We start from the raw sequence: 12,191 nt of genomic DNA on the forward strand, positions 1-12,191 counted from the left end.
GCTTCTGCCTTGGTGCCAATGATGGTCGTATGCGTGTTTGGCGCCGTGCAGGTGAGCGCCACAATCAGGACTGCATACGACCGAGGCACACAGGGCCAACACCCGGCATCATGGTGTGGGGAGCGATTTCCTACACTGGCTGTACACCACTGGTGATCGTCGAGGGGACACTGAATAGTGCACAGTACATCCAAACCGTCATCGAACCCATCGTTCTACCATTCCTAGACCGGCAAGGGAACTTGCTGTTCCAACAGGACAATGCACGTCCGCATGTATCCCGTGCCACCCAACGTGCTCTAGAAGGTGTAAGTCAACTACCCTGGCCAGCAAGATCTCCGGATCTGTCCCCCATTGAGTATGTTTGGGACTGGATGAAGCGTCGTCTCACGCGGTCTGCACGTCCAGCACGAACGCTGGTCCAACTGAGGCGCCAGGTGGAAATGGCATGGCAAGCCGTTCCACAGGACTACATCCAGCATCTCTACGATCGTCTCCATGGGAGAATAGCAGCCTGCATTGCTGCGAAAGGTGGATATACACTGTACTAGTGCCGACATTGTGCATGCTCTGTTGCCTGTGTCTATGTGCCTGTGGTTCTGTCAGTGTGATCATGTGATGTATCTGACCCCACGAATGTGTCAATAAAGTTTCCCCTTCCTGGGACAATGAATTCACGGTGTTCTTATTTCAATTTCCAGGAGTGTATATATAGCAAAATGGCTCTGAGCACTATACGACTTAACTTCTGAGGTCATCTGTCGCCTAGAACTTAGAACTAATTAAACCTAACTAACCTAAGACATCACACACATCCATGCCCGAGGCAGGATTCGAACCTGCGACCATAGCGGTCGCTCGGCTCCAGATTGCAGCGCCTAGAACCGCAGAGCCAAATATATATAGCAGTTCATGACATCCAGTCTTACAAATTTAGTGTCTCTGATGGACACACGTCCAGATCATCCGCTCTCAAAACTCCGCCATTTCTCTCCCGACATCCACCACTGCTGGCGGCTCACCTCCAACTGCGCAACGCTTCGTACTGTTAACAGCCACCGGCCCAACACTACAATAGCAAATTCCAACAATGCAAACCAGCCACAGACTGCACACAGCACAGTCAGTGATTTTCATATAGAGCGCTACATGGCGTTACCAACATAAAAACCTTAACAGCCTACTTACAAGTTTGTCACATATCTTTCGTCTAGGCTGCATTTTTAGTGTTACTTATTTTTAAGCAGCATCAGACGGTTGCATTCTTTAATTGCTTCTAAAAGGGCTGACAAAATTGTCCGTAATATGTCATCAGGTCAAATTTTTTCTTACTGTTTACTGTTTTCTGTGGTTCTGCTCTTTTTTTCTTTATTTTGTTGTATAGACGGGTGACAGAGATTTCCTTGTACCCGTTTGCCACGACTGTCTGTTTTAGTATATTTAGTTCCTTACGAATTTCTCGTTTACCTAGTGGCAAATAGATAAATCAGTAAACCATGGAAGTAAAGAGGTATCTCTTGTACCGCAATGGGTGGCAAGATTTAGCGTGAATACATGTAAGTTTTTCTGTAAATACCAAATGTAAGCCTATTGTTAGTTTCAAAGATTGCGAAATCCAAAAAGTTAATACAGCTATTCTTCTCAGTCTGCGTGGATGTATAGCACAAAACCGTTGGGCGAAGACGTCGATATCTTTAGCGCTAAGATTACGTCCGCCACTAAGATGGCATCTACGTAACGCAACAGATGACTTGTTCTTTACAGTCGGAAATTTATAAAAAAAATTTATTTCCAAGTCCTTAACAAAAATGTCACCTAAATTGCCAGCCAAGCTATTTCCCGTTGCAAGGCCTTGTTTTTGATAAAAAAATATTGTTATTAAACGTGGAGTAACTGTAGGACAGTGAGAGCTCCAGAATTTCAACGAACTCTATGGTTTCTGCTGTGAGCCACCAGGTAGCGTCTTATCTCGATGGTTTCATTAAGGGTGACATTGCTTTATAGGTTAATGATTCCAAGAGCTGCCAAAATTGCATAATTATTAACTATGCTCGTAATGGCGTAAGCTAATTGGCAACTGTTCTTAACTCCGAGAAGTGTGAATGCTGTTTTCAGTTTAACAGTTAATGTTTTATTATGTTTACAGCTAGGGAAAGTCCTATTGTTAACAAAGATATGAAGTGGATTGCCATTCTTCTGTGTCTTTACTTGAAACCTCAGCTTATGGATACTGGCACTTATCATTTAAGAAGTTACTCTCTCTTTCTCTGTAAGTAAAAATGTAACGCTGTTAATTTTTTTTACTTGGGTACCTCAGTAATACAGTTCTGTACAAAAAATATTTTAAAAAAATGGTTCAGATAGCTCTGAGCACTATGGGACTTAGCATCTGTGGTCATCAGTCCCCTAGAACTTAGAACTACTTAAACCTAACTAACCTAAGGACATCACACACATCCATTCCCGAGACAGGATTCGAGCCTGCGACCGTAGCGGTCACGCGGTTCCAGACTGAAGCGCCTAGAACCGCAAGGCCACACCGGCCGGCTAAAAAATGTTTCACTTATGTACTCGTAGTCACACATTGTGATAGCAGTATTGCATTTATGCTGATGCAGGCCGGCCGGAGTGGCCTTGCGGTTCTAGGCGCTACAGTCTGGAACCGAGCCACCGCTGCGGTCGCAGGTTCGAATCCTGCCTCGCGCATGGATGTGTGTCATGTCCTTAAGTTAGTTAGTTTTATTTAGTTCTAAGTTCCAGGCGACTGATGACCTCAGAAGTTAAGTCGCATAGTGCTCAGAGCCATTTGAGCCATTTGCTGATGCAGCAGTGCATTCGACGACGCTGCCGTTGCCATAGCTGTTTCTAATGACGCTGTGGACACATAAACACTTCACTGCATCGATACAAATCTAAAAGTGCTGCGTCAACAATCTCTGTCAGCATTCCGCGGGCGTAATCTTGCGATATTTTCCGTCTGCTGGTCTTTGGCCAAATCAATATTATCAATAAATGTTAAATCAAATACAGTCGGGAGGTTAACGGTACACAACGATTTTTCTGAATGATTAACCGCGTAAAGTAATCGATACAGACATAATTCGGATTAACCTTATCATTACGGATATTTTAGAACCGGTAACTGTTAGTTGAATGTAAATACTCGTACATAAAACTGCAGCCAGCCACTTTTTTGAAAAGTTATTTATTATTCAGTAACCGGATTTCGAACCTTTTCAGGTTCATCTTCGGATGGTTTTCTGCAAGTTACATCACTATTTCTAGCATAATTCTCGGTACTGGCTCCGTATTATTTTATTCCTGGGCATTCGCTGTTAATGCCAATTTTGGTTAAAATATTTGCTCATAAATTGACTGTATTATACGTTAAAGCATGAAGATAAATAAGATATCAGATCACTTGAGGTTTGTTCTTATAGTAATTCATTTATGTATTTATTTTATTTTGTGCTCTCATGTCTGACTAAAATATTTGCCCTTCTATCGACTGTAATACATCTCTGACCAAAATAGGCCAATGCCATATCTTTTTGTCAAGATCTTTGATACAAGCAACAATTGTCTAGCACATGCTGGACTCTGGCAAAGTTTTGCTCTCACAATGTAAATGAATACAGTTTGTGTAAAGGTTTGTGAAGTGATGTATGAACTCGCCATCAGAATAGAAGCAGACAGATGGACACTAACAGGAAAAAGCCGCCCATATTGTCGAAGTAAGTAAAAAGCAAAATTTGCATCCATATCGACAGATAAACAATAGTCATGGTCATACACTAAAGCACGTTCCATCTTCTTGTCACAGAGCCAGTACTCAGCATTATGCTAGAAATAGTAACGTAACTTCCGGAAAACCGTCTGAAAATTCATCTGAAAAGGTTCGAAAACCGGTTAATGCAATAATAAACTATTCGAAAAAGTGACTGCCTACTACTTTGGTAGGCATGGGCTTCGTGTCTATATTTTCTGCAATAATGCGTTCACTGTGCTGTTTATAGTACCTTATCCGCGCTCCTATTTTTTTTATTTATTATTAAACCTACACGTATTTAATTTTGTATTTATAATCCTATATTCACGCGACCAGACATCTTGTTCCTCCTGCCACCGAACTTCACTAATTCCCAGTATATCTAACTTTAACCTATCCGTTTCCCTTTTTAAATTTTCTAACCTACCTGCCCGATTAAGGGATCTGACATTCCACGCTCCGATACGTAAAACGCCAGTTTTCTTTCTCCTGATAACGACGTCCTTCTGAGTAGTCACTCAACTGCATAAAGGCTGTACCAGTCTCCATATAAATGAATTGTCCTGATTGCTTCATTGACTCAACATTAGTCAGTTTAAACCACTTAACACAGAAACTTGAAATTTGGTGAGGGTGTTGTTCTTAAACTGTAGCATCTTTTAAGAATGGGTTTTTCCAGACAGGGAACGAAAGGTTTTCTTGAAAATATGTAACTATTATGTTCATTTTGAAGCTAGAACAACGAAAATACTTTTTTGTCACAAATAGAGAAATAAATGTATCAGTCTGTTCGGAAATTCAACACCTAAGTGGATGAAAATGTTTTACCAAAAATTCATTCATTATTAAAGAGCTGCTAAAGCACTGTTGAAGCTAAATTGTTAAAATTGATATTTGTCTTCTCGGTTTCAGTTTTTTGGAAATTCAGATCCTAAGGGGGTGAAAGTTTGTTTGGAAGTAAATCACTATTAAAGAAATACTAAAGAATTTTCAAAGTTGCATACATGGAAACTGGCATTAGACGTCTTGGTGAGAAATAAGGAAATGTGTGTTTGGGATAAAACTTTTTCTTTCGAAGTGTCACCACAAGAAGTAAAAAGGCCAGATTACATTCGGAAAAGGCAATGTTTCTATGGCCTTAATTAGTGTGAAAAGTTTAGAAGGGGTTACAATTTGTAAACTAAATCCAAGAAAGCTATGTAACTGTCACCACGACAAATCGGCCCTGTCCGAATTACACAGAGAAAGAGTCAGCTGTATCAGTTTTTCATGTTTATGAAACTATAGTTGTCGTAATTACTATGCAGGGCAACGGCCTTGCCGCAGTGGATACGCCGGTTCCCGTGGGATCACCGAAGTTAAGCGCTGTCGGACGTGGTCAGCACTTGGATGGGTGACCATCCAGGCCGCCATGCGCTGTTGCCATTTTTCGGGATGCACTCAGCCTCGTGATGCCAATTGAGGAGCTACTCGACCGAATAGCAGCGGCTTCGGTCAAGAATACAATCATAACCACCGGGAGAGCGGTGTGCTGACCCCACGCCCCTCCTATCCGAATTCTCCAGTGAGGTTGACACGGCGGTCGAATGGTCCCGGTAGGCCACTCGTGGCCTGAAGACGGAGTGCTAGTAATTACTATGCAAACGCGAGCGAGGTTGCGCGTTCTAAGCTACTAATGTTCATAAATTACGAGCATAGCTCCAACCTCATAGCCAGAAACAACAGTGACACTGAATATATTACCGAAATGATTGGAATACCTTCGTAAGCTTCATTAGTAGTGTTTATTTTCGGACTTGGGTCTATTCTGATATCATCAGTTCCCTTAAGTGTATTGGGTCACTGATGAAGCCGAATGGTTTGAGAATGGACACAAGTGACAATCTAGTTACCATCAATAAATGAGGGAGACTTCCTAAAGAATTTTTTTTCTGAGTAATCTGTCTTCTCACTAGTTAGATGCAGTCCGCCACGAAATCTCCTGTGCCAACCCCTTCATCTCAGAGTAGCACTTGCAACCTACGTCCTCAATTATTTGTTGGATGTATTCCAAACTCTCTCTTCCTCTACACCTTTGCTCTCTACAGCTCCGTGTAATACCATAGAAGGCATTCCCTGATGTTTTAACAGATGTCATATAATTCTGTTCCTTCTCCTCGTCAGTGTTTTCCACACATTCCTTTCCTCTCCGATTCCTTGCCTTATCAATCCATCTCATTTTCAACATTCGTCTGTAGCACCAATTCTCAAATGCCTCGATTCTCATCTGTTCCGGTTTTCCCAAAGAGCATGTTTCACTACCATACCATACCGTGCTCCAAACGTACATTCTCAGAAATTTCTTCTTCAAATTAAGGGCTGTGGTTGATACTATTAGACTTCTCTTGGCCAGTAATGCCCTTTTTGCCAGTGCCAGTTAGTCTGCTTTTGATGTCCTCCTTGCTCCTTACTGGTTATCTTGCTCCCTAGGTAGAAGAATTCCTCAAATTCATCTACTTCCTGTTCATCTATTCTGACGTTACGCTTCTCGCAGTTCTCATTTCTGCTACTTCTCATTACTTGCGTGTTTCTTCGATTTACTCTCAATCCGTATTCTGTTCTCATTAGACTGTTCATTCCATTCAGCAGACCATGTAATAGTTCTTCACTTTCACTCGGGGAACAATGTCATCAGCGAATCGTATATTGATACCCTTTCACCTTGAATTTTAATTCTACTCCTGAACGTTTCTTTCATTTCCATCAGTGCTTCTTCGATGTACAGATTGAACAGTAGGGAAGGAAGATTACATTCCTGTCTTACAGCCTTTTTAATCCGGGAACTTCGTTTTTGGGCTTGCAGTTTTATTGTTCCTACCCATCTCTCCCTACAGTTTACGCTTATTTTTCTCATAATTTGGAACAGCTTGCACCGTTTTACAGTGTCGAATGTTTCTAACTGGTCGACAAATCAGATGAACGTGTTATGATTTTTCTTTACTTTTGCTTCCATAATCAACTACAACGTCAGAATTGCCTCTCTGGTGCCTTTACTTTTTCTAAAGCCAAACTGACCATCATCTAACAATCTTCAGTCTTCTTTTCCATTCTTCTGCATATTATTCTTGTCAGAACCTTGGATGCATGAGCTGTTACGCTGATTGTGCGATAATTCTCGCACTTGTCAGCTCTTGATGTCTTCGGAATTGTGTGGATGATATTTTTCCGAAAGTCAGACGGTATGTAGCAAGACTCATACAGTCTACACACCAACGTGAATAGTCGTTTTGTTGCCACTTTTCCCAGTGATTTAGAAATTCTGATGGAATGTTATCTGTCCCTTCTGCTTATTTGACCATAATTCCTCCAAAGCTCTCTGATAAAATCTGATTCTAATACTGGATCCCCTGTCTCTTCTAAATCGACTCCTGTTTCTTCTTCTACCACATCAGACATTTCCTACCCCCTCATATAGGCCTTCAATGTGCTCTTTTCACCTATCCGCTTTCTCCTCTGCATTATCCAATGGAATTCCCATGCGCTCTTAATGTTACCACCTATAATTTTGATTTCACAGGAAGTTATTTTGACTTTTCTATTTGCTGGGTCAGTCCTTTCGAAAACCCTTTTTTTCGATTTCTTCACATTTTTCATACAGCCGTTTCGTCTTAACCCACCTTCAATTCCTATTTATTTCATTCTTCAGCGACTTGTTTTTCTGTATTCCTGAATTTCTACTTCCTTCTTTCTTGGTATTTCTTAATGAAACTTACGACGGTTTTACAACCATTTATTTCACTGAAACACATAGCGTAACGATCACTACGGTATAGTCGCTACCTCCCAACAGTAACTCATAGAGTCCACACTTATAGATCACCAAACAAGTCCATACGCCTCAAGAATTCCGCTTTGCCTGAGATTTCTGTAGACAAAAATAACAAGTCAATATCGAAGACCGCCTTTCACCAAATCCGAACGGCGTACGTCTGCGGAATGTAAGTTGATGGACTACCAGCACAAACTCGCTCGAAAAGGTACTATTACGGCTCTTGCTCTTTGCGTCCATTTCTTTCATGACTGACAGTACTTGTCGTGGGATGGCCACCCTCCAGTCATTGGTGGTCAACGATTGTGTGAAGGCTCACGCACATCGCCCTAAAGTCGGCTAGGTAGGGAGCTGCATACTCACGGTTGGCACGCGAGGGCTGCAGCCCCTTAGCTACACAGGCAAACGTTATATCGCGCTTTCATATCATATCGAAGCCACGTGCGGATCAAATTCGAAGCATGTACAACAAAAGTAGCAGTTACTGCAGGCGAGCTACAGACAGAGTGAATTAGCCGCATCGCAATACACTCGACAAGTTCAAATACACGTACGACCATACAGATTTAAGTTACTCGCGATATCCTTAAATCTCTTAAGACGAATTCCAGGGCAGTTCCTTTGGAAGCTTGTGTTCCGTCTCTAATGACTTCTTTTTTGACTGGACGTTAAACCGTTCCCTACAATATGCGGCTGGAAATGTTTATGAAAAAATCTTATAATTTATTAATCTATTTGATCTTTTAATGTCTAAATGGAATGACTTAAGCTAATCAGGAAGCTTATTTTTAATTTTCTAATACATGTTTCTGACTACTTTTATTTCAGAACTATGTCTGAATTCCTTGTTATTCCATTTTACCTAATGAGGATCGCAGAAGTTGCAACTGCAGTTCGCGCAATGAGCAACTGTGGAACTCATAATATTTTCAGAGCGACGCACACAGCACATTGATAGAGTAGACTATACAGTTCCTGATCTCTTAGACATCTATGATCTATTAGTGACAACTCTATCTGCACAACATTATATTATGAAGAGGTACAGTAGAAGGTCGTTTCTGACAGTGAAATCTAAGAAGTAGGTAAAGTGAAATTATTGAGATTACAAGTAGGTCATTACCTACATAAGAAACCCCAACACTGCACGTAATGAAGTAGCTTATTTCACTATCAGTAACAAACCAACATAAAAACGAATAAACCTATTTGTTCTGCATAATTCCGTGGGCCAAAAAGTTAAAAAAGAAAAACATTCCGAGAAAACGTTATATGGTGAGGCTACATTTCTAAATTAGAAAAATACGTTTCAAATTCTCATTCTAACAACACATGTCAAAATAGGAGGAGCTTACATTCAACACATATTTCTTTTCTGAAAGCAGTCTGGTTTTATTCAGGATTCCAGAACACAATAATATCCCCACTCTTTTCACTAAAAAATACTATTTTTCAACATAATCTCTGTTGAGTGCGAGAGCCTCATGATACCTTACTGGGAGGGCCTGTATTCCCGCACTGTACCACCCTACTGGTCGATGTCGGAGCCAACGTATTGCTGCATCAATAACATCCCCATTATCCACTTACTGCTTCCCATGGAGTACATCCTTCAGTGGACCAAACAGATGGAATTCGAAAGGTGTGAGATCCGGGTTGTAAAGTGGATGGAGAAGAACAGTCCAATGAAGTTTTCTGAGCTCCCATCGGATGCGCAGATTTGGGTGAGGCCTTGCTTTGTCATGAAGAATAAGAACGTAGTTTTCGTTTCTATGATGGCGAAGATGCTGAAATCGGTTCTTCGATTTCCTGAGGGTAGCCCAGTACACTTAAAAGTTGATCGTTGCACCATGAGAGAGGACATCAAACAGAATAACCCCTTCAGTCTCCCAGAATACCGTCGCTATGACTTGTTTGGCTGAGTGTGTGGGTTTGGACTTTTTCTTCGGACGAGAGATGGTATGGCGCTACTCCATGGGTTGCCATTATGTTTCCGGTTCGAACTGTCGAACCCATGTTTTATAGCCTGTGACGATGTTCGACAAAAAATTGTCACCATCAGCCTCGTAATTAGCCATAAAATCCTCACACATGACCTTTCGTTGTTCCTTATGATCTTCTGTTAGGCGGCGATGAACCAGGGGACACACACCCTTGGGGACCCCAACTGGTGGACGAGTGTGTCAGCTCTACCAACAGAGACATCCAGTTGGGCAGCGAGGTTTCGGACTGTGTGATCCGTCGATCACGTCGTATGAGAGTGTCCGCTCGTTCCAGCTGTTTACGGCCTTCGCGCAGGAAATCGGAAAGGTTTGCACGATGACTACTCTTCGCCCAACGACTCACCTTGCTTTTGTTCACTATCAGGTGTGCGTAGACATTCAGCAAGCGCCTGTGAAGATCTAAGATGCTGTGGTCTTCCACCAAAAGAGGCTCAATGGTTATGCTCAGCTGGAACGCCCTTCCGTTACATCATTTTGAAGGCTACATTCAGCGCCGCCATCTATCAGAACTTCATGGAACTATAGGGACTGATGCGGAAATATTCCACGTTGTCCCACAACATATTCAACATTCCCTCAGCCGCGAAAAAGTATGTGTTGCATTACTTATTGAACACTGCTCGTAGCTTCCAAAATTGTTTTTCACATTAGTGTTCTTTACGTTTACCAATATGGGCTAATTGCTCTTCCTCACAGAGAGAAATGGTGCAGCAGTTACCACACTGTCCTCGCATTAGTGAGGACGACTGTTGAAATCCGCGTCTGGAAATTCATATTCAGGTTTCCTGTGATTTCCCTAAATCGCTCCAGGCAAAGTCTAGGATGATACCCTCGAAAAAAACACTGTTGGTTTCCTTACCAATCCTTGCCACAGGATCACTTCAAGTTTGTACTCTGACTCTCATGACCTAGCAGTCGACGGAACCTTGAACCCTAATGTTGCTTCCTTCCTGTTTCATTCTTCCTCAAAAATCAATATAGTACGAGTAATACCAGAAGAAAAACAGTGTTTAGAAAGAATTCAAGGATTTACGTTAGTGCTCAAATGAGTTGATTTCATATTTTCTCAACAACTTTCCAAGCCGGCCGAGATGGCCGAGCGGTTCTAGGCGCTACAGTCTGGAACCGCGCGACCGCTACGGTCGCAGGTTCGAATCCTGCCTCGGGCATGGAAGTGTGTGATGTCCTTAAGTTAGTTAGGTTTCAGTAGTTCTAAGTCTAGAGGACTGATGACTTCAGATGTTAAGTCGCATAGTGCTTAGAGCAATTTGAACCATTTAAAAGCGAGAAAACTATTTCCTTGCCTTGATCTGTTCGATGACATTATCCCGACACACAATTCAAATGTTTCTGGCTGCCTCTGCTACTATCAGCCCTCTACTGAAACCAAACAAAGGAAAATGAGGGGAATATTCCGATTTCTCCACTTTCTACTGTCCACGGCTCCACTCACTGTCTCCGAATGATAAAATGACAGTATGTAAACTCTGCAGCAATAGTGAATTACAATAAAAATGTCAGTAATAAATAAACCCATAGCAACGGGAATACTTACATGAAAAACAGAAACACTGGACCTGAGCACCAACGTATCAGATAAACTTGCAAAAAACAATCACCTTGGAAATTTTATCCCACGTCCTTTATTTTGTGAGATCTTACTTTTATCTTCTAATTTCATTCCTTGAAAGAAGTATGTTCTCACTTTTTCCTTGTAGCTTGGTGACATAGGTCTAAATTATGTAGTCATTTCGATGTACCTTAAAGTAGACCTTCCGCATCCTGCCCTCTGTAACAATTTTTTTTTATTTTTCTTTACGTTTGTTGCAGGCCCAAGAGTATGTAACAGTGGAAATACAAGAAGGCACTTTGAGGGGTCAGGTGTCAAAAACTTTCACAGACAAAGCCATGTTTATGTTTGAAGGCATTCCATATGCCGAACCGCCAGTTGGAGATCTCCGGTTCCAGGTAAGTAAATACGCCTCTCTATCGTTTGCTGCACATATTCTGAGAGTGTCGAATAGAAAAAAGTTCACAAACCGTACGTCCTTGTTTTGAAATATAGACCAATGACAGTTACTAACGCAACAGACTTTTATTTCTTAGTGTGTTAAAGAAATTCTCTCGTGAATGGAAGTTTAAGTCCATTGGCTTTCTGAAGGCAAATTACTTTTTGAAGAGCAATAAGTTTCACGTTTTCAACTATTCGAATCTGCGTAACATGGGAGCATACAGGCTAATAGTGCAGTAACTGTAGCCCAAAGGCATATGTAACAACGTAAAGGACATCTACAAGACTTGATTCAAGAACAGCGATGCTGAGTCCATATGTAGGGCGTGATTACAATAATGCACAATTTTCTGGTGATCATATTGATTTTTGAGTTATAGAATACAACAAATGTTGGTCGGTTTTGGAGGGACGATGGAAATTTTTTGTGGTGATCGGAAACAGGAAGTCTTTCCGGAGGTGGGTGGCGATGATACAATTAAACTCTTTTTCTTTTTCTTTTTCTTTTTAGGCGGCACACATTCCTGCAGACTGTCGTCATCAGATCCATGAAGAAAAGTTGATTCTTTAAGGCACTCATGTGGTGACAGCAGTCTGCCG

At 41.6% G+C, this 12,191-nt stretch overlaps 1 protein-coding gene and 1 pseudogene across 1 annotated transcript in view; both read left to right on the forward strand.

The window, feature by feature from the left end:
* The first annotated feature begins 1,932 nt into the window (after nt 1-1,932).
* The window catches only part of LOC124775776 (esterase FE4-like), a 78,315-nt gene continuing 68,056 nt past the window's right edge, over nt 1,933-12,191 (forward strand). Inside the window, exons 1-2 of the mRNA XM_047250606.1 lie at nt 1,933-1,956; nt 11,411-11,548. Coding sequence (XP_047106562.1) covers nt 1,933-1,956; nt 11,411-11,548 — 162 coding nt within the window. The remainder of the gene's footprint in view (nt 1,957-11,410; nt 11,549-12,191) is intronic.
* LOC124778646 lies at nt 5,077-5,194 on the forward strand (annotated as a pseudogene).

Source organism: Schistocerca piceifrons, chromosome 2 (assembly GCF_021461385.2).
Source record: "Schistocerca piceifrons isolate TAMUIC-IGC-003096 chromosome 2, iqSchPice1.1, whole genome shotgun sequence".
Classification (NCBI taxonomy): Eukaryota; Metazoa; Arthropoda; class Insecta; order Orthoptera; family Acrididae; genus Schistocerca; species Schistocerca piceifrons.